Genomic DNA, 26,850 nt, shown 5'->3' with positions numbered 1-26,850 from the left:
TCCCGAATATTCGAGGACGACCGAATATTGGTCGAAACAGCGAATAAATTTAGCAATTAACGAATTATATGCTTGCTCCACATTCTCCTAAAAACATGTTTATTTACTGAGAGCTTCACATGATCCGCTCATTATCTGTATGCTCTGCATCAAGATGGCAAGTTGGGCCAGTTTGTTGGGATTCATAGTAAGGTTCGTTACAGCGCAACACAAAACAAGGACAAAAGAAGGTACAAAACGACGACACAGCGTTACAGCACTGTGATCTTAAGTGCTGTAACGAACCTTACTATGAATGTGTACGCTCTGTTCCAGTCTATCTGCATCAGGCCCGTGAGATATCATCATCATCATCATTTATTGGTCCTTAAAGACCCCTGGAAGGGGCATTACATAAGGGGGGGAAACATTGAACACAACAACGCAGGTCACTAGCAAACATTGTCACAATCAGTGATTAGCAGGGTATATACAGAAAAAAAGAGTACAAGAACCCTTTAAGCATATACAAATATAAAAATAGCAACAGAGGCAAACAGAAGAAGACAATTATTTCCACATCATGTTTTCAAATAGCATGTCAGCAATTGCCGGAACTTAAATGGATCGCGTTCTATAACAATATGATCTGGTAATGAATTCCATTCTTCAATTGCAAGAGGCAGGAATGACTTGTTAAATGCGTTAGAGGAGCCGTGCAGACGTAGAATGCTCATGGAGTTGAAAAGACGACGTGATGTTCGGAGAGGTGGTAGCAGAAGAGAGTCCCGAAGCGAAGGAAAACAGAAGTATAGTTTATGAAATAATGCCAAACGGGCGATTTGTCGTCTGTGTGTCAGAGGCTCGATGTCAAGCGATAATTTTATATTGGTAACGCTGGAGTGAGTGTCGTAATCGGATGAAATATATCGAGCTGCACGGTTTTGAATGGCTTCTAGGCTATCGATTAGATAAGCCTGATGTGGATTCCAAATTGGGGAGCCAAATTCTAGTTTGGTTCGGACGAAAGTTTTGTAAGCTAGACTGCGAATAGAGGGAGGGGAGAAGCTGAGGTGCCGTCTGATAAACCCAAGTGATTTCGATGCATCAGCTGCAATCTTCGTGATGTGCTCGGACCAGGTGAGTTTGCTGGTGATGTGAATTCCAAGATAACGGTAAGATTCGACTTGAGAAAGGGTGGTTGAGTACAACGAATATGCGTAGCTGAGGTTAGTGCGCTTGCGTGTTACCTGCATGTATTTACACTTTGATACATTCAGCTTCATTAGCCATGTCGAACACCAGTCTTCAATTCTGTCCAAGTCATTTTGAAGCAATAACTGATCGTTGGATGTGGTTATGCGGCGGTACAAGACGCAGTCATCTGCGAAAAGACGAATGCTCGATGAAATGCTGGAAGGAAGATCATTTATGAAGATTAAAAACAAAAGTGGGCCGAGCACCGAGCCCTGCGGGACACCAGAAAGAACTTCAGTTGTGGGCGAATGAACATTATCGATGACAGTGAATTGACAACGACCGGATAGAAAACAACGGATCCATGTTAATATCAGCGGATCAAGACACAAGCATGAAAGTTTGGCTAAAAGGCGCTCATGGGGTACACGATCGAAAGCTTTCGAGAAGTCGAGATATATAACGTCCGTCTGAAATGAGGAATCTAAATTTAGGTGAAGATCGGTTGTGAAATGGAAAAGTTGGGTTTCGCAAGAGTAACCGGGTTTGAAGCCGTGCTGGTTTGGAAAAAAGAAGCTGTTGGAATCAAGGTGAGATGCAACTTGTGAATATATTATATGCTCCAGTAGTTTGCAAGCAATGCATGTTAGTGAAATCGGTCGGTAGTTAGAAGGATCAGAGCGGTTACCCGCTTTAAAAACCGGTACTACTTTGCTCAGCTTCCAGTCGTCTGGAAGTGAGCCGGTAGCAATCGATTGGACGAATATTATTTGCAGAAACTGGCTTGATATGTCCTTGGTGCATTTCAGTATCTTAGACGATAGATTATCCGGTCCAGGGGCGCTGGAAACTTTGAACCTTTCAATAAGTTTTATGATACCATGTGTAGTGATGATAACTCCCTCAAGAAGTCCATTCCTAGGATGAGTGATCTGCAGCACTCTTTTAAGATCATAAAAGTGGCGACAAAAGCTGTATTTCCTATCTGGAGTCGTGCAGTACATTTTCCTGTAGGTGTCATTATCTGGCCCCCGGCATTTCGAATATAAGGGCCCGTCCATTGCATTTTGACTTTCTTAAGCCGGTCTGCCAACTGCTCACTCATTATCGAAAAGTCTGCGCCAGTATCAACTAAAGCTGTCACATCGTGCCCATCAATCGTTAAAAGTAGGTCGGAACTCACAAATTCGTCGGCGTTCCGATTCTCCGGGCTGCTCTGCTCGTTTCTCTGTAATGTTGGGGAACTTTCGGCGGTTCGACGACTTGCAACCTTCCCCCCGGAGGTCGCCGATTTCAGTTTCCCCGCCGTGGGCTTGGAGAGCGGCCTCTTACCACGTCGGCGAAACTGCGACGGTTCGGCGAAGAATAACGCAACGGAGACGGAGAGCGCGGCCGGAGATTAGCTGAGCTGCCTTGTTCCCGAGTGACACTGTCGTCGAAGCGTCGATGTCTCTCAGGAAACTGTCGTGGAGTGGCAGGTGGCATTTCCTGGATGCCACCCTGGCGATGAGGGCAAAAACGATAAATGTGCCCTGGTTCGCCACATTGAAAACACAATGGTCGGCGATCAGCAGTGCGCCATACATCGGTCCTTCGAAGCTGGGGTCGCCTGAAATGCTCCCTCTGTATCCAGGCAGCAATAGGTGGCCGCTGGTGGTACTGCTGTACTGGCTCGGTAGAAAGAGGGCGTCGAACAGCGTCCGCGTAGCTGTATGCGCGCGGCTCTAAGCGTGGCTCGGGACACGGTTGAGGGAGTGGCTCAGGTGATGCAAATGCTTGCCGGATTTCTTGGCGGATAACTTCAGCGACCGAAGCAACAGTGAACTCCTTCGGTGTCGCAGTTTGCTTCGCGATCTCCTCGCGCACAATGTCTCTTATTAGTTCACGGAGTGAGGTCTCGTCTGTCGCTATCAATACTGCGGTTCCTGCAGGCGCATCGTTAGTCAGGCGTTCGTATTGCCGGCAACGCTGCTGCAGTGCCCGCTCGATTGCTGTGGCTTCCTTAATGAACTCTTCTACAGTTGTAGACGGGTTACGCACGAGACCAGCGAATAGCTGTTCTTTGACGCCGCGCATGAGATGGCTCAGCTTCTTAGAATCAGGCATGTTGGGATCCACGCGGCGAAACAAACGAGACATGTCCTCGGCAAACATCGAAACACTTTCATTTGGCTTCTGAATGCGCAACTCGAGAAGGCGTTGTGCATTATCTCGGCGATCAGTGCTTCCGAAGGTGTCAAGTAGCCGACGGCAAATCTCGTCCCACGTTGTCAAATGTGCCTCGCGGTTTTGGAACCACGTCCTTGCGCTACCTTCAAGAGCGAAGTACACATTGGAAAGCTTCTGGTCCGCACGCCACTGATTGACCTTAGCTACGCGTTCGTACTGGTCCAGCCAGTCTTCGGCGTCTTCATACGTGTCACCGTGGAAGCTAGTGGGGACTAGATTGTTTTGAACAGTCACCTGTGTAGGACTTGCAAGCGCCATTTCCTGAGTCGGTGAAGTCGCTGACAACGTTCCTTGGAAGAGGCCGAATTCCGGGCACAGACCTTGCAGGCGGCGGCTTGCGCGGTGCACAGGTGTCTCGACGCGTGGATGATGTCTTGAAGGGCTGGATGCAGGGCTACTCGCAGGAGTCGTCCCTATCATTAGGTGATGATGCGATACCCAGCACGTCCACTAGTGTCACGGCTCACTGGAGACAAGAAAGGAGAGCGGTATTTATTCGAGAGAGTTAGGGCAAACGCTCAGTCCAGGCTTCTTCTTCTCTAGCGCCTCGCTTGCACAGACGGGGTCGTCGTCTTTTTCGTCAACGTGGTTGGGCGCTGATGGCATCGCGGCAATATGTTGTACTTTCGGGCTTTGTAAGTATGCGCAATAAAATATGCACCTAGAAAATGTTACCTGGACAAATGTTGTCACAGTGCATAGAGAGCCTAACTTTCTGAACATGTTGAGCAGTCAATTTTCCTTCGCGATAATCTGTAACAAGCGTTTACCTGACAGAGCATTACCTGACATTATCTGAGTGCATTACCTATAATGAGTGCGCATTTAACCTGAAGCAGCCTCGTAAAATGCAATATTATTTTTAAAAGGGTAATAAAACTAATGTTACCTCGTTTTGCAATTTTTAATACTTCACATATATTCGATATTCGATTCGATATTCGAAGACAGTTTTTCGCCTTATTCGTATTCAATTCGTATTCGAAAATTTCAATATTCGCACACCCCTAATAACAAGCTCATTGGTATGAGGCCTGAACTTTGTCACAACTAAGATTCTCTCTCAGCAGCTGGGAAGTCAACGTCAACTGTGCTAACATACTCTCAGCCTGTACACAACACCTCAGTGTTGGGTTGCACTGCTTGACGTAGTAGTTCTGCGGAAACCCGCAAGGTGGAGAGAAGTATTGAATAAAGGGAAAATGAGACATCCACCTGTTTGTAGCAATTGCTACAAAGGAAACCCATACGGGTTCCTCGAAAGAAAAGCCTCATAGTTGAAGAAAAATTCGTCCTGGTCCGGGACTCGAACCCGGGACCACTGCCTTTCCGGGGCAGCCGTTCTACCATCTGAGCTAACATGGCACTGCTTTAAGGCTTATTTTGATTAGGATGAGAACACCTGTATCTCGGCGTCAACGAACACTTAATGTTTTAAGTTCAAGCTTCCTTAAAGAGGCGGCGACACGCTTCCCTGTTCATTCCTCAATGCATGGATCCTGCCCCACGGACCGTTTGAAGTATTCTTTTAGTAAGTTGTACAGTCAACATGCGATTTTTTGGACTCCCTGGGGGCAACGAAAATGTCCGAAAAATGGGGCAGTCAGAAAAAATGAATACATGCCTAACTGCCCTTGATGGCTCAAATCACAACTGGCACATCTGAAAAAGCTCTGGAGGCCTGCCAGTAAACTTATTAGGAATATCGTTGCTCACAGTGTGACAGGAGACAAGGATGCACGCATGTATAATTAAGGAATACATACTGTGTCCCCAGGCAATTGCCCCTTCCCATGTTAGTTATGCTTCACCGCAATACATTTGCATATGCTTCACCGCCTAACGTTGCTGTGATGAGGCGAAGCTCACTTTCGAGAACCGGCATTATGCAACATCCAAGCTTCGAAGCCAATAAAATTCCCTGAGAATAGCCGGTTTTCCCGGTTGGCAGACACCCTGAGTTTAATGGTGTAGCTGTGTTAAGCGGCAATTTTTTATCTATTGCATAGAAAGTTTTGCTTTCCAGTTTCTCTCCAAAATGCAGATTGGCTGTCCCTACTTTACGGTAGGTGAGGCCAAATTGTGCGACAGACAAAATGATCACACATTGTGCGACTCGATCACTGCACCACACATGGCTGCCACCGACGATAAAGAGCACACACTGTCTGCCCTATTTTAATGTCAGATTTGGTGTAATTTGAAACCTGTCAAAGATTCTAAAACATAATCCAGAAGTACATGTTGCTGGGCTAGTCGATTCATATTGCTGAGTAGACCATAAATATATTCGCTTTGGCGCAAACAAGGACGGAAGGAAACAAAGAGAGTGCTTGTTCCCTTCCGTCCTTCCTTGTTTGGGCCAAAGCAATCATATTTATGGTCTATTTAGCATTCTAAAACATGCAGGGTCACAGCAAGTCCACGTGATGCTCCGAAGCTAGTCTTGAAACGGGTTGCTCAAAGCTACAAAAGAAGTGACCAATGTGCATCTACAATAGAAATCGAGAACGAGAGGCTGCCCCGGCTGTGCATTGCATTGCACAGCCGAACAACTCTGTTGCCATCCCATGGCACTCATTCTCATTTAACAAGGTGCTTTGTCAGCTTGCTAAATGTCACCAGCTGCTGTGAGTAGACCTGCTTTGGTTGGGCACCGCAGCTCACCGCATACTTATCATTACTACTCTTATGCTCTCTCTGTTAAGGTCCTCAATCATTTGTTGTAACTCGTCTCCAGTGTTCTTGAACAGAACAATGTCATCTGCAAACCAAACGTTCCCAAGATATTCACCGTTGATCCTTACTCCTAACCGTCCCAATTTAATAGCTTGAATACTTCTTTCAAGCATGCAGTGAATAGCATTGGAGAGATTGTGTCTCCCTGTCGGACCCCTTTCTTTATAGGTATCTTGCTGCTTTGCTTGAGTAGAATTAAGGTAGCTGGGGAACCTTTGTAGACATTTTCCAGGGTATTTAAGTAAGTGATCTGTACTACTTGATTATGCAATGCCTCTATGACTAATGGTATCTCTACTGAATCAAATGCTTTTTCGTAATCTATGAAAGCCATATAGAGAGACTTATTGCACTCTGCAGATTTCTCAATAACCTGATTAATGACATGGATGAGATTCATTGTAGAGTATCCCTTCCTGAAGCCAGCCTATTCGCTTGGTTGACTAAAGTCCAGTGTTGCCCATATTCTATTGGAGATTATTTTGGTGAGTATCTTATACAATACTGGGAGTAAGCTAATGGGCCTCTAATTTTTCAATTCTTTAATGTCTCCCTTTTTGTGGATTAGTATAATGTTTGCATTGTGGGGACGCGCGACTGTCGCGCGTCCCGATGTTTTTTCCGCATAGCGCGTCTCCCGTAGTGCGGCTTCGCCACGTGGCATGCGTGATGCCCGCGGCGGTCGATGTGGTTGGGGCGCAGTGCGGGAGATGGCGCTAGTGTCGCGCTGCTGCGGGGTGACTTGGGCGCTGGGAGACACGGTGCTCGCTCTCTTTCCCGGCGGGTCGGCCAACAGCGAGGACGTCCCGCGCGCCGACCCATGCTTCTGCGAGACCGCCTCGCGTGGCTGCCTTCGAACGCGCCACGATTTGCGTGACCGTACACGCGAACGACCAGGCGTTGGGATCCAGCATGGGGCGAACATATTCGCTCGCTTCCAGTCGGGGTGAGTCGGACTTCTAGATTTGTCGCGCGACCATCGGCATGTTTTGTGGATAGCAACTCGGCTAGCAGGCATTGATCTATGAAAGGTGCAATAATGCCCTTGTGATTGTTTGCACTACTGTGTTGTCGTTCCTTTGTCCCAAGAGCACGGGAGGAGAACCCCACAGCATTCTTCCAGTTTTCTGGGACCCTTGCAGTCTACAGACACTTGGTAAAGAGAGCCGCCAGTTTTCCAACTATTACGAGACCTCTAGCTTTCATTAAATCAACTGTTATTCCATCCGCTCCTGCCGCTCTTCGTCGTTTCATGTCTTGCAAGGCCCTTCTGACCTCATCACTAGTTACAGGAGGAGTTTCTGTATCCTGTTCATTACTCTTTCTAATGGAGGTATCCTGACTGCTCTGGGCAGCAGATTTCTTCTGCTGCTTTTACTATACCTTCAAGATTACTGATGATATTACCCTGCTTACCTTTCAGTGCATACATCTTGGGTTGTCCGATGCCAAGCTTTTTGTCACTGATTTCAGGCTGCGTCCATTTTTTACTGCTTCCTCAGTCTTTCTCATTATAATTTCGAATATCTCTTATTTTCTCCTTGATCAGTTTTGATCTATCTCTTGAATTGGACACTTTCATCCTTTGTCGTTTCTTCATTAGGTCTTTTGTTGGATGCCATAATGCCATAAGCCACCATCATTGGCTCCCCGTTGCACACTTTTACTCGCACATACAGTGCACAGCATGCAAGGACAATGCTGTCACGAGACGAAACCAGTATGTCCATATCGCAAACGAAACCTGATAAAGAAGGGTACTTCGTCCTCCTAACGGAGGGGCAGTTTTCCGAGAAAGCCTCAGCCGCTTTAACAAAGAACTTCAAGAAGGTGCACATTCAACCTAAGAAAGTCAAAGATCAAGCAAAGAAATTGTTGCTAGAATTGAACCTCGAGCGTCAATCTGGTGCAGTGAACAAAAGTCAGGGGTTGAACTTTGAGGTGTTCTTTACGATCAAAACGCATAAACCCGACCAACGTTTATGAACAATTGTGTCTGAAAGAAACAGATGGCAACACGTAGTTTCTGGTTATCTTCAGAAGAACTTAACAGGGCTCCAGGTAGAAGACCCATTCAAAGTAAAAAACTCGGAAGATGTCATTAGGTTTTTACGAGAAGAGGTGCACCCAGCACGCACAGCGTTCAGCATCGACGTCACAGATTTATACTATTCCCTTCCTAGAAATCAGCTCATCAAGACAATCAAAGATTGCATTATGGAAAACGACGAGTTAAAGTTTAGAAATGATAGTGGCGTCCCGGTTGAGTCGTTTCTCGAACTCTTGGTTTTCTATTTAAATTCCACGTTCGTTATCTGGGATGATCAAATAATGATTCAGAAGCGGGGGGTCTGCATCGGCTCTCAGGTCGCACCCATTCTTAGCGAGATCTTTCTCGGCACAGTTGACCGGGCACTCGAGAGCGCCTTGGCAGGAACTTTGATCAAGTGCTTCAGGTTCGTTGACGACTACCTGGTAGTTATCCCCCCCCAAAACAGTTCCAAAATTATTGGAGATATTCTCGCCGCTTTTGATAAAGAAGGAATGGGTCTCAGATTTACTCATGAACTACCCAGTAATAATGAAATTAAATTTTTGGACTTGCAGTTAAGACTAACAGCGCAACACATTTGTTGGCATTATAACCCCAGGACTAGCAAACCAATTCTAAACTACGCCTCGGCACACTCAAAACTTGTGAAAAGAGGAATTGCTATGACGTGTTTGGGTTCCGCACTTAGAAAGTCGTGCCACCACCTCGCCAATCTGAGCTTTTCGCAACAACTCAATCGTCTAGAGAAGGCCGGTTTTCCAAAATCCATTATTGTATCAATATGTGAAGGGCTAGTGAAGAAAACAAAGAAAGGGGACGCACCCCAAAGACAGATCGAAAAAGTTAAAAAGTACGCAGTCATCCCTTTTGTACACCAGATGGGGCACGGGTTAAAAAGGACAGCGATGAAATATGGCGTTCAAGTAATCTTTTCAGCACAGAACTCCTTAAAAAAGATTTGCAATCTTGTCAATAGGCCTAAACAGCCGTCCAAAGCTACATGCCGCGTCAAACACTCGGGGCAGTTTGTGGCATGCTCGGTGGGAGTGGTCTACGTCATCCCTCTTTCGTGCAGCAAAATGTACTTCGGGCAGACGGGACGCTGCCTTAACATCCGCCTTAGGGAGCACCAAGGTGCGATCAGGAATGAAACAGGTTCGAATCTGGCCGCGCATTGTAGAGTTTGCTCATGCAAACCCATGTTTGAACAAACGGAAATACTTTATAAAAATATGCATCAAATTAACCGCGAGATTGTAGAGGCCTACTTCATGCATGTGAACTCAGGCGCATGCGTCAGCCAGCCTTCTATCACTCTACAGGATAAAGAAGCTGATTTTTTGACTGGCAAGATAGGCTAACACCCTTGTAAACGTCATTTTACACGTGTTTACATTTTCTGTATATTATAGTCCGTTGTTTGAAATAATAAACCAGTTGTTAGTCTGCGCTCGTGTCATGTTCTTCCTTTCTTCCTTCGTCCGGGTTGCGCTGCTCACCCACAGGAACAAGTTCAATCACCAACTCGCCCAGCTTGCCGTCTTAAAACGAACTTGTGATAATTTTCATGGTCCCTTCGAGTTTGTCTTAAAGGTAGTCTACTGAATAGATTACTTTAAAATTTAGGCCAATGAAGGCAGATAAAGCATAATAAAGCCCAACGATCAGACAAGTCCATGCACTAACCATCATCCCCACGGTGGCTGAACGATCGCAGGACCAGGGTTCCCTCTATGCCTTCACAACGTTGCAGTCTAGTTTATCGTGCAAGATGGCTGTCCAACTCACCCTGAGGTGGAACACACTGTGAGGCCAGGGCAGTGGCCGGCCGTGCCAAGCACAAGGCAGCAAGCAGCTCACCCCGCAACACCAGGACAGATCCCAGGTGGACAGTGGCCGGCAGCTCCAGCAGCCACAGTCGCCACCTACACAAAAACAAGTGCAATTCTTGTCTAAAGGGGCGACAGCATGTTCTGCAGGACTACTCATTGAGAACCAGTGCTGCCAATTAGGAAGTACAAAAATGAACTCATGCAGTGAACAGGTGCAACAATCAATGACCCTGGTTTCTTCCACAACGACTGCAAGTGCCAACTGTTGTCTTGCCAACTTCAAATGCAGCACGTCTTTCACCGAGAGTGGCAGACTTGCATATGGCGGCTGACACATTTGTCTGGCACATAGCAGAACATGAAGCACCGCCAGTGTTCAATGCAACTTATACTGCACTGCCACAGTGCCAAGGCAGCCGAAAGTGCCAACTGATAGCTGCTCACAAAAAGATTGCCGACAATTTGCGTGTCATTTGGCTAAAGTGCTATAGGGACCGAGGTTAGGTCCACTACAACCATGTGCGAGTCAGCATGCAAACAGCCTGAGAACCCTTTGGGCCAATGGCAGGAGCCAAAGAAGCAACTTCTTTCATTCTTCTTTTTCTCACCTCGCAGTACAAGACGCGCACTGGAGCACCCCACATATTAAAGGAGGCCGAGGAGGATGACGATGGCCGCTCCCCCATCCCATTCCCTTTAAGGAGAAGAGCAGCAGTGCCTAGCAAACAGCCGCCCGGCAATCGGGCAGATTTTTCGTTTCAGCAATTGTAAAATTGTTGAAAGCAGATAACAATGACGATGTCACTAGGCAAGCTGGTTTGACCCTGTCTATCGTCACGACTACTTCACACCCGTTGAGATCTATGGTAACAGTTTTTTCTGTCCACTCGAGTACATTAAAGGGCCGTCAGAGTGCGGTGTAAGAGATGGTCGGATGCCTTCATGCCGTATGAAAACATCGCTTGCTGTAGGCATACCTTTGCTGACAAGCATATTACTTGATGAAGCAACCCTACAAGGGCAAGGATGCAAGCGTATAAACAGCAAGTGGAACTGCTGAACAGCTGTCTGCGGTTCAGGCATGGCAACAGCAGCTGGTGCGAAAAATTCATCGGGCAACCGCAATGTTGTGCCACAGATCAGCTCCACAGCTGAGCAGCCGACGTCTTCCTTGAAAGAGGAGCGCATGCCTAGCAGGCCAAGAGGAAGGTCTTCAGCCCAGGAAGAGCAAGCCTGGCATTAAGGCGGTTTGACGGAGAAGGCGTTCAACCATTCCATTTGCCGGTGGGTGATACGTGTAGTATGTATATGGCGGATGGCAAGCAGGTATTCGAGTTTTGGGAAGAGATCACATTTGAACTGTCAGTCCCGATCAGTCGTAAAAACGCTGGGGCATCCAAAGCATGAGATCCAGCCACTGGCAAACGCAGAAACCACTGTAGGTGTCGTTGTGTCAGTAAGAGGAAAGGCTGCAGGCCAGCGAGTATAATGGTGTACACGAGTATGTAGCGAGCACCTCGGGATCGTGGTAGTGGGCCGATCGAAGCAGGCGAATTGGCGACTTCCTGTGCTGTGTCATCTTGCAGCATTGACAGTGAACACATTCAGGAGCCCAGCGGCGTACGTCAGAGTTCACACTCGGCCACACAAAGCAGGAAGTAATTAGGCGCAGGGCGGCACGAACTCCAGGATGACTAGCACTAGATGGCTTGTGTGCAAGTCTATAACACAGACTTGCACAACAAGCTACAGTCGCCGACCGATTTTCCGGACTCCAAAAATTCGGACATGCCCGATTATTCGGTCAGCTTCGCGGCACCGCCATCCTCCCCATAGACCACAATGTATAACAACTGCCGAAAGTTCGGACACCTTGCAGCCTCTCGTCTGATTTTTCGGACGCTTCTTGAGCCAACTAGGTCGAGAGCACCATGCACCGACTCTGACCGGTGTATGGTTCGACTTGCTGAACGCGATTTTTGTTGTGAACGGAGCTTCCTTGCTGCCCCACGAAGTGGCGCTACTAGAAATCCCCGCTCATCATCATCGTTTCTGTCTGGTTAGAGAGTGGCTCTGCAGTAGTTCCGGTTCCAGCTTAGTAAGCCATGTCAAGACAATCCAGCAGCTGATTTGTGTCTTCGCGCACGACGCTGCGAGCAGGCCGCGTTTTTTCGTTTGTGTGACTGGCGTCGGCACGGTGGTGTTTGCTCTGTGTGCTCTGTCGAGGTTTCGGTGATCCAACGCGGCATACGGAAACATCGCGTCAAGTCTCTAATGGCGCCGACAGTGCCCGCGCAGACTGCGCTGGGGAATGCCGACAAGCGGGTGCCAGGAGGCCTAAGATTTATCGCCTTCCGACGTTCTCCCAACTGACGCGGAAAATATTCTGCCGAGACCTGCGCAGTGGTTGCATTGCGACTCCGGACACCGTCTCATTTGACAGTTTCACAGGTGCTGACACTGCTGTACTGACGTGCGCAGAACTCGACGACGGCGAGATCATTCGTCAGGTTTCTGCTGCACCGCCGGACGATGACTCTCGAGTCGGAAGATGACGCACCATGTGCTACGCTGCCGTCGCATGCAGAGCGTGTACAAGCAGTGACTGTGCTTTCAGCCGCCAATAGTGACCGTATGACCCTCTCCGAGATTCAGGCTTATCTGATAGCGCGTAAACGGAACAGCGTGCAACGGCGCATTCACGATTTCTTCAAGCCTACTGCCGAGCCCGAATAAGTGCGTGGAAATAAAGGATTTCATTTTTTTTTCTCAATCTGCTTTTTCGGACACCTGCTTATTCGGACATTTCCGCAGTCCCCGTGAGGTCCGAATAAACGGTCGGCGACTGTATACAGCTCATTCAAAAAGCTCATTCAATTAGGGCTCTCACGTCTCTTAAAGGGACACTAAAGCGAAACAATAAATAAGTTTAGACTAATGAAGCATTGTTTGAGAACCCTGCAGGCAGTCATTTAAAAAAATTGTTTGATTATTAGATGAGAAAATGAAGGTCCAAGTATCAGTATTTGAATCTCGCACCGAAACCCTGACGCCACTACATCAGTGCGACATCAGGGATTCCAAAGCATGTTTCCGCATTGGGGCCGCGTTGGCTGAGTAAAGGTTCCCGAAACTTGCCATGTTTAATATTTGGTTCCTTTAGAACACAATGTAATCAATCTGTACCGCTATATACAATTATTAGGCCCTAGAAGATGCCATCAATATCCAAGACGTCACAGCCCCCAGATGCGGGAACTTAAGTAGGCTTACCAAACGTCTTATCGTTGTAAGAATGGTGTTTTTGGTGTTGAACAGCAATTTACTGATGCAGAAGAAATCATTTCTCACTTTAGTGTCCCTTTAATGAGCCTGTGAAAACAACAGCCTTAGCGACATTTGTGAGCTTTATGTGTTTAATAGCCGAGACTCCCGCTGTAAATGCTTCTGCTGTAAAAGTACTGGTGGGGGTTTAGTGCTCCAGATGTTGAAAATGAGGGACTGAGAGCTGAGTAAGCAACACCAGCAGGAGACATTGAAGCATCTGTGTAAAATTAATCCCAGGAATACTTCTAAGTTCAAGAAAATGTGACTGTATGTGAGCCTCAGGTGTTCGTTTTGATATTTCTAAGAATTAGGTGTCACATTGGATAGACTGCCACTCCCAAATGTTGAGACAGTGTGGAAGAACCTCGCGCACCGCGAGGTAATGCGCCGAAAGTCAAAGATAGCCGCCACCTGAGTAAACCAGGCTGCAGGATTTTATGGTCAATAGGGCAGCAGGTGCATCTGCACCACGACGAGGTCCTCTGAACCGGTCGTCAGTCTGCCATTAATGGCCTCATCCATGACATCGTACTCGCTGTATAATCGCGTCCAGGTCACCACATCATATTGACCGAAGTTAGGTCCACTACGATAATGTGTGAGTGAGCGAGCAAAAGGCCCGAGAACCGTTCAGACCAATGGCAGGAGCCAAAGCAGCTATTGTTCTTTTATTCTTCTGAACTTGCAGCTCACAGCACCAGGGCACAAGGCACACACGGTAAAGTGCGCCATACCGTACTTACTTGCATAGCGAACGCACTCGCGAAATGAACGCAGCCCCCACTTTTCCAATCAACAAGTGCATTTTTTTCTTTTTCTTGCATAATGATCGCGCCCTGAACTTGCTGCCATGAACTAAGAGACACACGGCACAATTAGGCGTCTGATATGGCATTCGGCGGGTGCGATTGTGTCCGACGCCTTGTTGGACACCAAATCATATCATGTCACCTACTTTTATTGCGATAGCAATTATATGATCGTTCCAGGCACATTTTTACTGTCGTCGTCGTCGCCGACCGCCACATGGTGTAGGTGTGAGTGAAAGCGCACGAGGGAAGCCGACAATCACGACTCAATCTCTCGCGCCGTCTTTCGTCGCGCAAAAGGCCCCGGCGGGGCGGGACGGCCGTGTTGCAGTCTGGCAGCAACTCCATATTACACAACCACTTCGAGGAGCGCCGACGATTGCAGCTCAGCCTCCCACGTACAACGAACGAAAACGGGAAGGAAACACGGCGTTTTCCATCACGTGCATGGTGCCAGAGAGAGGGTAGGGAGAGGGGGGTGCACAACGTTTTAGTCTGGCAGCCAGCAACTGCGCATTACGTGGCTGCAGCAGGCCCTATTTTCAAAGTGATCCGCTTCGGAGGCTGAGTTGATGGCGGCTCATATCTCTGCACGTGCTGCGTTCTCGCCGCTCAGTTTGCATTGAAGCGAATGTTTGCAAGTTTATACGGGCAATAAAACTACTATCCTTACTTCATGTAGCTGTCTACACATATGCTATCACAACCGATGGTTCGCATTTTGGGCGAAACTGACTTTTCTAGAGGTGGCCATGGAAAAGAAAATCACTCAAAACTTTACCCTACATAGTGAACGCACCCCCCCCCCCCCCACTTTGCACACATTCTCTGGGGAAAAAGTGTGTTCATTATGCGAGTAAATATGGTATACAAAAAGCAGAACAGGAGGATGACGAAGGCTGCTAGAGTGCTTAAAAAGAATGGCCATTCTGCTGAATTCTGGCATACAACTGTACAATATGGTGCTAGCTCAGAGAGTACCAAACCTTTGAACAAATTATTGTGCCACCATAGTCTAACGTTGAGGCACCTTTCCTCCTTCCCAATGCACACATTATCACAGGGTAGCGGATCAGGACACGAATAGAGCATGACAAATTATTTTTTTACATGGTTCAGTGGGCGCAACAGTCGGCTTACTTTGTTACCAGGTGAAAACTTATGCATGAGAAACACACCTGTGCTTCTCGGGCAGCAAGGCATCCACATGGGTGGCTTGGCACAGCATCACACACAAGCTGCGCAGGGCCGAGGGCTCGAGTGGTCGGCCTGGGAAGGAATAAGTGACAACAGTGACTTTTGTTGGCTGCCGATTCAATAAATTCAAATTAAACTTGGCACTCACTGTATATTATGTCAAGATGGAATTGAGTTTAATTAGCACAGATGCAATAAAAAAAATTTTTAATCTGCAGCTCATGAGGCAAGCAAATTGTTGAATTATCAATGCTAAGATGTGTTAACAGCAGGCTTGTGTGAATATTTGATATTTTCGAATAGTTGAATGAATAATGCGCTATTCGATATTCGCATCGATTCGAATTTTGTTATTTGGAAATTTTGAAGTATTCGGCTCAAACGAATGGCCACACAAGGCAGGGAGAAGGAGTTTTCGGAAGTTTCGATTTTAGATTCAGTAATACTTTTCCCAATCCAATCTAATCCAAACCAAGCCAGGAAAACAGAACTACACTCAGAAAAAAAAGCACACAAAAACGCATCTTGTCGGCGTGGTGGTGCGGTCGATTGCGTTTAGTGGGCGACTCTGTCTCTGCCACGGCGGCATTTGATCAATCCCAGCCGCCTTGGACCACTCCGGAGAGCACCATGGGGGACTTGCATGCAGCCAGCAGTCCGATTTGGAACTTTTTTGTAAAGATTCCACCGGAAACCGAAGCTTGATGTCTTAAATGCAAGGCAGTCCTGAAGACCCCGACAAGTATGACAACAACCCTTGCAACACATTGAAGGAGACACACGGACTTGCACAAGGACTACGAAGAGAAGCGGGACGCACACGAAAGGCCATCCAAGCTCAAAGGGGCAAGCAAGGCAAGTGGTCAACAGCCATCCACAGTCGACAGTTTCAAGCCGAAAATGAAAGCACTGGCCCCAAAAACCCAACAGATGACACAAATGATAGCTCGCTTCGTAGCTCGTGATATGCACCCCTGCAATATTGTCAAAGAACCGGGTTTCCTCAACATGATGAAGTTCGCTATGCCAGATTATGCCGTGCCGTCTAGGACAACATTCTCGAGAGCCATTATTCTGGACCTCTACGCATCAAGCAAAGAGATGCTGAAAAAGAAGCTCGGGGACATTTTTGCAAGCGGAGTGGAGTCGCTTTCAATCACAACTGATGGTTGGACATTGCAGGCAAATGACAGCTACGTTTGTGTAACTTGTCACGTCATGGACAGTGACTTCGTGCAACACGTGCATGCATTGGCTTGCATGGAGATGACAGACTCTCACACTGCAGAAAACCTGGAGCTATTTATCGCAGGTGTCATCAAGGAGTGGAAACCTCCAGCCCACGGTACTGTGCCAACCTTCATCGTTACAGATAATGGAAGGAACTTTACTTCTGCAGTAGCGCGGTCGTACTGGAGTGGTGTGCAGTGTTTCGGACACACCCTTCAGCTGCATGTCAGTGATGCCAAAAGAGAAGTGTCAGAGTTTTTGCAGCTCTGTGCTAAGGCCAGAGCAATTTGGCTAGATACAAACGAAGTGCCAAGGCCCGAGGACGGCTTCAGGAAATTCAGAGAAACATGCAGCTGGACCCTCTCGACGTTATACAAGATGGGGTGTACGGTAGCGCAATTAAAAGACGGGACAAAAGAAGACACACAGGGACAGACATAGCGCTGTCTGTGTCTTCTTTTGTCAAGTCTTTTAATCACGCTACTGTACACCCCTTCAAGATGCATTACCAACAAGCCCACATTGCAACCCTCGTTATACAAGATGTCCCGACGCGATGGAACAGTGAGCATGCCATGATGGCCGGGCTCGCGAAGCTCTGTTCGGTCACCACTGCAGAGCTTTCAGAATCTGCCGCACTTCCAAACTTGAACGCAAGTGAGTGGAAGCCTATGAATGCAGCAGTGCAAGTCTTGAAGCCACTTGACCATGCCACAACTGAACTGTCTGGGGACAAATATCCCATGCTGTCACAAGTCATTCCCCTGTTGCAGTGTACTGAGGTGGTTCTAACTGAACATGTTTCCGAAGGTGGTGGGGCAGCATTGCTTGCCTCAAGCCTTTTGCATAGCATCAAGACGAGGTTCCCTGATTTCAAGATGTCATGCCTTCCTGCATTGGCAATGTTGGTCGATCCTAGATACAAAGATCTCTGTTATGCTGAGCGACCCGCAAAGCAATGGGCGTTCACTCTACTCACAATGGCAGCAGAAGAGACTGTGCCAGTTGATCAACATGGTACAGCAACAAGTGAGAACAGCACCTGCTCTGCAGATCCAACAGAGGACTTCGTGTGCAGTGTTTTTACATACTTCAGTTTGCGTGCACATCATTAGTCAAGGCGTTTAATCTCGGATGAGGTTGCTGGGTACTTGAAGGCCCCCTCTTCTTTCTCGGTCCGAAGACCCCCTTGTGTGGTGGAAAAGCAAGGGCAGCCACCTTTACCCAACCCTGGTTGCAGCTTCCCGTAGGTATCTTTCAATATCAGCCACCCAGACAAGAAGTGAAAGGCTTTTTTTGACTGCAGGAACCGTTGTAAGCTGCAAAAGGGAGTACCTCAAACCCCAGCATGTGGAACAGCCAGTGCTTTTGCACGAAAATTAGTAGATTTTTATAAACAATCAAGTTGTTTACTTTCTTTGAATAAATCCCAGACCTTAGCCCTCTGCCATTTTTTTTTCTTTACTTGCTACTATTCGAAGTATTCGCTTCGAAATTATTCGAGAAGAATTATAATGCGCTTCGAATTCGCTTCGAACCAAAAAAGCACTATTCGGACAAGCCTAGTTAACAGCATCCCACAACTATGTTGCTAACAGAACAATTAGCCGATCACCACCAGCGCCACAGACAAGAGTACGAATATGCACTTGAATAAAATAACCCAGTGCTTACTGTTAACCCTTTCGCTGTCGGACCTTTCTGACCATGACGCACCCCCAGTGTCGGCTTGGTTTCAGGGAACGAGCATAACAGGGAATGATCATAGCAATTTATTTTTGATTATGATTGGTATACAAATAACATAGTCAATGCAATATACACATTTCAGTGTTCTGCAGCTGTTGTTAGTAAACATCATCATCATCATCAGCCTGACTATAAAATCCCTTCAACATCCGAATCTGACGATGCGGAACCCTCTTCCTCGCATGCGACTCTGTCCGAATCTGAATCCGAGCTCGGCTCGTATTCTGAATCGGAATTGAGCCACCGCTCCAATGAGCAGACAAAGGTCCCGCGCGCTGAGCCATCCGAAAGTAACCGCGCGCAGGGGCCCGCACAATGGAGATAAATGGGACGTTGCGTGATCAAGATGACAGAGAGAGATGGAAAAAGGCTAAACAAAGTTCGAAGGGCTTTACGTTTACTGCTGCAAGTCGAGAGCGAGGGTGCGGCGAGGGAGCGAAAGCAGCAATCGAGTCACCCTTTACAGAGAGGCAACGGCGGCAGGCACGTGCGCCTGAACTTGACGCGCCGTAGCAGGCACACCAACAGAAGAAAAATAAAAACCTTCAAACCAGCGGAGAGGGCAGAACAACCCTTGAACCCATAACCACACGCGCGCGACGCCGCGAACATGGAGCCACTGCGGCACTCAGCAAAGAGAAAGTGGGGAGTGGCAGTCGTGCTGTACTCTTCAATACATGGAGTAACACAGGTCCGGGCGAATATACGAACTTGTAGAAAGAGTCAGCAGATAGCGTGGCCAATCCAGGAGCTCCAGCTTTGCGCTCGGGCGCGAAATTTTGAACGCACGATAGAGAACGTACCGGTACGTCAGTGACACTGTGGGGGGGAAGCGCGATGACGTACCGGTACGTCCGTGACAGCGAAAGGGTTAAGCGAAGCCAATGTTTGTATGGACGTCACTTTTGTATGTGATGGCTTGATCAAAAGGGTCATTTACACTCTAAGGTTTTTGGCATGCTATTGCAATCAAAAGAAAACTTGCAGGCAGTTTATACTCGTGGTTCTGTGACAATGAAAGAGCTTCTACGAAAGTGTTACAATATCAAGTATTCCAGCAGCGTTTGACAGAACTTGTGGCTTCTTGGAACACGTACTGATTTAGCATAGGTATTGCATTTGGCCACACTTCTATTTCAAAAATTTTTAACTTGTTTAATTACTTTTTTCTAATTATCCAGGTAATTAGGACACAAATTATCCTGATGGCCTAACACCATAGGTATCACAATCGAATATTGTACCAATTCTTTACAGCTGGGCTAGCATTAGCTGAGACAGCCTGTATAATGCGCACCAAAAAAGACAGTGTGAACTGAAATGATCCCTGTGAGAGCCCTGGCAATCGTTCACCCCACAAGTATTTCGCCTGTAAAGCAGTTTGCACAGGAAATGAGCTCTGGTACACTGGCTGCATCCCCCATGGTGTAACTGGGAAGCGATTCCCAGACATCGAGCTAAGCACCAAGCACAAGCTGTGGGATGGGTCACGGGGAGGCACCTCCAGGGGTGAGACTGCCCAAAGTAATTTTAAAACAATTTTTGCAGCAAGTAAAACTACATTATGGAGCAGTTTGGAGCAGACAAAATTTCATTTTGAAGCAAGTTGGAGCAGGCCAATCCGAATTTTGGTGGAATATGGCAGCGCACTTCGAAACCACAACAAAACAGACAATAAACTAACATGACCACTGTACTGCAACTGTCTTAAAAGGACACTAAAGACAAACACGTAGTCGATGTGGACTGTTTAAATACCGTTCCAGAAACCTCGCAACGCTTGTTTCATGCCAAGAAAAGACATAGTTTACAAGAAAATTCCATCTGAAGGATCCAAATACCATTTATGAAATTCAAATCTCCCGCCGCCCAACTGGGGGAGTTGCGACGTTGCATACGCCATCATCACCCTTTGCTGCCGTTGGCGAGTACAGCGGCACCCGACTGACGTCGGTACTAAGCCAAGACAGGGCGGTGGATTCGCCACTGCAGCTGCGTTTTGGTCAAGTGGCGTAGACCAATCAGGCATCCTGTGACATCACATGGAAGTTGAATTCTCCGCTACTTGCAGTTTGTGCGAGTTTCTCGAGCCAGCAAAACAGCTCAACAATACGCAATAATGAAACTATTGAAACGTGAAAGCGTGGGCGACACTGAGTCGAGCGAAAACTAATCCTTTCGACCGCCACGTCGTTGTCAAGGGCAATTTCAATTACTTCCTTTTCATAAAAATTAAATAGAACTGGAGAAGTAGCATTTTATTTCGTCTTATAATACAATACACAGATGTCTTTTTGGAATGAGTGGTTGAGTACTAGTGACAGAATTTAACTGAGGAGTGGTTTTGTCATCGGGCAAGTACTTGAATATGCCGGGGGAGTCTCTAACCATGTTATGCATTTACTCTGTTCGTGACAATATTGACACCTTAGAGATTCTCAAGCACTAATCTATCAGTTTAGCTTGACCATATTATGAATGTAAATTAGAACTGTCCTTGGCTGACAACCTAGTCTAGTGGAGAAATTGCGCCATCATACCAATGCCAGAAAGCATCTGCGAGAATTTCTGCAGGAAACACACCAAAGGTTACCAGCTATGAAGGCCGTGGCATGCACTTTAGTTTGGTGGCCTGGACTTGACCACAGTATAGAGCATCATTCAGCTAATTGTACATACTGCAAAGTAAATTTGTCTATGCCATCAGTTGCCCTGCCGGTAAATTGGCTGAAGGTGCAAGAAAAGTGGTCTCACATTCATGTTCATTTAACAAGGCCGGTGGTCTGGAAGGTGCTGGTTATGATGAACACACAGTCCAAATGGACAGAAGCTGTTCCTATGAAGCATGCAAATGCAGCAACCACCATAACCTGTCTGAGGAGCATGTTTGCCGGCTTTGATGTGCCATGTACAATAATCTCGGACAACGGCACACAGTTCAAAAGCAGGGAATTTGCCACATTTGCAGCAAAAGACATCACACACCTTAGCATGGTGCGTTTTCACCCTCAATCAAATGAAGCGGCTGAAAGAGCAGTTCGAACGATAAAGGAAGGCATCCGAAAGATGAACAAAGGAGATCTGGAGCAGACATTCATGCAGCCGTTGTTCAATTACAGAAAAGGCCTCTAAATATTGGGAAATCACCTTCATAGATGCTTCTCGGCTACCAATTAAGATCACATGTAGACAATTGCTTCCTCATGATTGGTACAGGTGCAGCAGATGAGAGCAATGACTGGGCATTGCCACTAGACCAGCATGCATGTCCACAATTACAGAAAGGGAGAGAAATGGACTCCTGCACATGTCAAATCAGCAACGGAAACGCAGATGATAACCGTTTTTTAAAAACCCCTACTGCCATTTTCAGGCAGCACATCGATCAAGTGCTCCGATTCATCGCCGAAGTCACCAGTCACTGAGGCTGCTGCTAGCGACCCAGTTTCTGACGAGACGCCAAGTCTGGTCAGAAATACCATGATCACCAATAGCGTGTCTCCTTTTTTAATGGCTGGCTCGGATAACCCTATGGCTACTGCTAAAGAAGGGTTGAAATCTGGGCCAGTTGGTACATACTTGAAGGAAAAAACCAGTAAAAAAACACAAAGGACAAGAGGAGAGGTTCGCACCACGACTGGTTACCTCTCCTGGTGTGAACCTCTCCTCTTTTCCTTTGTGTTTTTGGACTGGTTTTTTTTTTTTCTTCAAATACTGCTAAAGCTTTGGAAGGACCCACTTAGCCTCACAACCCGGCACTTCCAACTACCCCAAGTCTAGGTGAAGCTACGAAAAAGTCCCCCGTCATTGAACAAGGCAGTGCAAGCCAGTGCAGCATTGTCATTTTTAAGAAGAGACAAGGGCTGTATTCTGCAACATCCCACTGGCACTGCTGCATAGCATATCTTTTCCCTTACCTGCTCCCACTTCCCTTTCCATTATCAAGAAAGAAAGCAACCGCAAAACTCGAATAAAGATTCCTTTCATGCTCGAGCTGTGTGCGCCTGGTTAATGTTCCAGTCAGCATGCCGTGAATACCGTTATGTGCAGTCATCGGTGCCACATGCACCGATGGCAAACAGTTTCCGAATCAGGAGGCCAAGTTTGCACAACGTACGTTTGCACAACACCCCTACCACAAAGGCTTGAAGGGAATGAAAACCTCAGACATATCTGCATCAGCCCTAAGCAGGCCACACAGGCACATTCATCAAACACAGCTATAAGACAAGCCCAAATGGTACTTCACAAGGCAAGGTCTGCCTCCTGTTGGAAAATACTGCATGCCAATGCACAAAGAAAGTGGTCCTCACAAAAGCTCAGCCCTTATAATTATCACCCCATCACAAAAATTTCGTATTCTTGCTTAACTTGTAGTCCCACAGGCTAAGCCTCAATATTTTTGCTGTGCTAATTTTCCGTTTAAATGTTGCTTGAACTTCTTTGTCTACCACATGCTAGCCAGCAGAAGTCTGTAAAAGCCCTATATGTAGCACTGAAAGATGGATATAGTGATAGTTGCAATTTTACAATTTTCTTGGCAGCCAACCAACCAGGTCACCTGGGCAAAATAGGGAGCCAAGGTCGGAACAGGGCGCCAGCTGTTTCCGCAGAAGCTCCTGCAGCACCAGATGGCCTTCCTCCACGCACTGGTTCAGGAAGACTGTCCTGCAGACAGGCACACGCATCACTACACTCTCCTACACAATCTTTGGGATTTGCATTGCTCCTTTACACTGTAACAGTGAAAATACTGAAATTATACCTCTGCACTACAACATACATGCACAACTTTCCATTTGAGCAAAGCTAAACAACCACAGTCAGGCATAGCATCAAAGTCTTATGTCAGTTTTAATACACAGATGCAACACTTCCCCATCCCACTTGCATACATACCACATGGTTGAATAAAAAACAGGAAGAAAGTCCAGCGCAACAGGATGAGAACAGGAGACATACACAGCGCTCTTTTCTGTCCTCGTTCTGTCATGCTGCGCTGTATAATCTGTGGCATTCTCATCCGTGCTCTTGGGACAAAGGAACGACAACACAGTAGTGCAAACAATCACAAGGGCATTTAGTGCACCTTTCTTAGGTCAATGCCTGCTAGCCAAGTTGCTATCCACAAAACATGCCGATGGGCGCGCGACAAATCTAGAAATCCGACTCACCGCGACCGGATAACGAGCGAATATGTCTGCCCCATGCTGGATCCCAACGTCTGGTCGTTCGCGTGTACGGTCACGCGAACAGTGGCGCGTTCGAAGGCAGCCACACGAGACGGTCTCGTAAAAGCACGGATTGGCGCACGCGCGGCACGTCTGCGCTGCTTGCCATCCCAAACCTTGTCCTTTTTGCGGGGTTAACAGTGCAAGTGTTGTGCTGCTAAACCCGCCACCTGTGGGTGGCGTTAGCAGCACAACACTCGCGCCATCTCTCACACTGCGCTTCAACCACTCCGACCGCCGTGGGCGCCAGGCCACGCGGCGAAGCCGCACTGCGGGAGACGATAGCTATGCGAGAAAACAAGATAACAGGGGACGCGTGAGAGTCACGCATCCCCACAAATCATGAAACTAGCCTTTAGGAAAAGAAGCCCACACAGAGGAATGCACTTTCTCCAATGTGTCTGCAAAATGGTCACGCATAGATGATACTCACTTGGACGTCTGTTCCCAGACTACATTCCACAGGGGCCATGGTGGTCTCTGGCCAGGCACAAGTGCATGAGATACCCCATGGTAGCACAAAAGGACACAGCGTTTCAAATCCATCCTGCACAATCAATGACTCGCGATCATGGTCCCGACATGCAGAACCACAGCCAAAACATGCAAATCACCTGCACCAAATTCATGAAATGGCTCTTTCAAAATAGGGCACAGGTGACGCTCATATAGTACTGACACCAAGCACACACAATCAACATTAAATATTATTCTTTTTTTTTCAAACAAAGGGATGCTCACACTCTGATGACAGAGTGTTGCAGTGGTAAGCAAGCCACCCCTCATCTTACACTGTCATTACACTCTCCGAGCCTATCATTTAGACAGCGTCTAGTCTGCCCAACCTAATATTTGCCACAGGTAAGTGGGAACTACACCTCTGCAGCTTGCCCATAGCCTCCACAAAGAGTTTCCTTACAGCCTAGTCAATTTTCAGGGGGCAAAAATGCCACTTGCACGTTGTGCCATGTCCTTCATTGTGAGCAATTCTGTTTAACCATGCTGCAATAACACTTCCTTTCAGTACACCAAGAGAATACTGAACACTGGCATGCCCACACATGAGTTCTTTGAGAATTATTTGCCAGAAGACAAGTGAAAGTGTAAAGACAACAGATTAAGTTAACAAACTATCAGTTACAAAATGGCAGTGAGATTTTCTCAGGACATTGACTGTTGTCTCAAGTCGCCAGCAGCATGCTGGCAAACAGCGCCACTAAGCACGGCTGCAGGAGTAATGGCATGTGATGCAGACAATGGGCAAAGGTGCACACAGCCCTTGCATTAATATTATACTGCAGTTTCCAAGGCCTGATGAAGGGGAAAATGCATTTTCATGCATCTGCTCTTGAGAAAGGTCGTGACTTGCATGAGGCAGGCCACGTTCATGGTATCAGGCAATATTTAAAGCAGCACACAAGTGCACCCCACAAGCAAAACTTATCACGACAAGCTAAGGCATGGGAATTGTAGGGCGCATGCAAAAGACGAGACCTGTGTACCCAACAGGTAGTTGTCTCGCTGACTACTTGACACTCAAGTTGCAGGAATCAACATCACTGATCGACCCATTGTGGGTTTAACCAGGTGTCAACATTGTTGGTTGACTCTGTCTGTCTTGCTGCACGCTGCGGACAGCATACAGGAAACGATCCTCACAAACTTCAGCAGTTTACATTATTTTGCTGTGCCCGTTAACATTGCCGTGCATTTAATGCATGTAGATTGGCAAAGCAGCATAAAAATCATGGACAAAGAAATACGTACATTTCTATTTTCTTGATGTTTTTTTTTTATATGCTTTGCCTATCATACATGTGCCGGAACTTGTGATTCCTTGTCCATTTTCCTCCTTTTTCTTTTTACTATGCTTTGCCAATCTTAATGTTTCAGCAACTAGCCCAATCTTCAGTTTTGTTCTACAGTTAAACCTTGATATAACAAGGTAGGTAAAATTGGCAGTTTGCTTCATTATATCAAAATTTCGTTGTATTGAAATTTGGCCTTTTATGCAAATGAGTACAGTTGCCAATTGATTTTTCTTACATGGAAAGAGGCAGCAGAATTTTCCGAGTTACCAGGCAATCGAAAAAGGCAAACGTGAATAAGAAAGCAGTTTTATTTTGATGAATATGGGAGTTGGTGACAAATGATACGGTTTCATGACACGTCGATGACATCTTCACATAGGTGGTGCGAATTAAGCAAAGTGAGCCACACTTTCGCGTGCACTCCGCCTCCTCCGCTGATAGCGTCGCCAGCACCGAGACGCTGCCATCATGAAAAGTGCCGGCTGCGGGGAGCGAATACGTCTGCCTCTCGCTCCAACGAGTCACCGAAACTCGAAGTTACACAACCTTTCATACTAAATGTGCATGTGGGAAAACAGCTTACATGATACCATGCCATCTCGGCACACCCGCTTTTTGCATATGTGGCAGGTTATGCATAAAGCACAGTGCGCGGCTGCGTATGCGCTCAGCCTTGCTTACAACCATGCACAGCCACAGCCGAGGTGTGCACCAGAAATAGCGACACACCTTGCAGGCGATTGATCGCATTACCATGACCTTGCTCCCGTCCCCCAGGAAGGCAGCTCTCATGCGTGAAGCCACCATCTTTCTTCTCTCACCCTCGCACACGTTCACTCGCATTAAAGCATAAAGTGCGCGGAATGTGATAGGATCTTATCACACTTGGACATTATATGGAACATGAAGCAGCTTCACTTCGGTGGTCGCTCTCCTAACACCACATGCGATTTGACAGGTGCGTTTGCAATTAGCCACTTGTATGTCAATCATTTGACCAACTGTGTACACAGAAGTTTCCATTTATTGTCTCAGTATTCCTTTGCTGCAGAAGCAAAATTTCGTTATATTGAAACCGCATAGAAACATATTTTGTTATATTGTGGTTTTAATTACGTGATGTTCTATGGACAAGAGGTTATAAAAAGTTAAATGCTTTGTTATATTGACAACCTCGTTATATCATAGTTTGTTACATCAAGTCTTAGCTGCATTTCACACAGCCTGGCAGGACGAGAACGGTAAGTGTCGACCAGTGCACGTGTAAGGCCGGCATTGATCTTAGCCATTGATGCAGAGCCCACAAAGTCGCATACCAGCCGCAGCCAGAGCTGGGGAGCACGAGGAAGAAAAACATACTCTATAAGAATAAGACTGCGCTGCTGAGAAGGCAAACGACGACTATAAATTCCTGTGTTTGCGTTCGGTGCCCAAGCTCTTGACCTATCAGACCCATGGAAGCGAAGA

At 47.0% G+C, this 26,850-nt stretch overlaps 1 protein-coding gene across 9 annotated transcripts in view; it reads right to left on the bottom strand.

The window, feature by feature from the left end:
• Positions 1-26,850, bottom strand: part of tefu (Serine/threonine-protein kinase tefu) — a 1,084,056-nt gene that overhangs the window by 821,281 nt on the left and 235,925 nt on the right. For all 9 annotated transcript variants that reach the window (XM_070538252.1, XM_070538256.1, XM_070538258.1 and 6 more), the window contains 4 exons: positions 24,006-24,119; positions 22,903-23,009; positions 15,344-15,434; positions 9,986-10,122 (listed from right to left, as the gene is read on the bottom strand). In XM_070538252.1, the coding sequence (XP_070394353.1) occupies positions 9,986-10,122; positions 15,344-15,434; positions 22,903-23,009; positions 24,006-24,119 (449 nt within the window). The remainder of the gene's footprint in view (positions 1-9,985; positions 10,123-15,343; positions 15,435-22,902; positions 23,010-24,005; positions 24,120-26,850) is intronic.

This window comes from Dermacentor albipictus, chromosome 5, assembly GCF_038994185.2.
Source record: "Dermacentor albipictus isolate Rhodes 1998 colony chromosome 5, USDA_Dalb.pri_finalv2, whole genome shotgun sequence".
NCBI classification, from domain to species: domain Eukaryota; kingdom Metazoa; phylum Arthropoda; class Arachnida; order Ixodida; family Ixodidae; genus Dermacentor; species Dermacentor albipictus.
The sequence above is the reverse complement of the archived record's forward strand: the minus strand, read 5'-3'. Positions and strand labels throughout refer to the sequence as shown.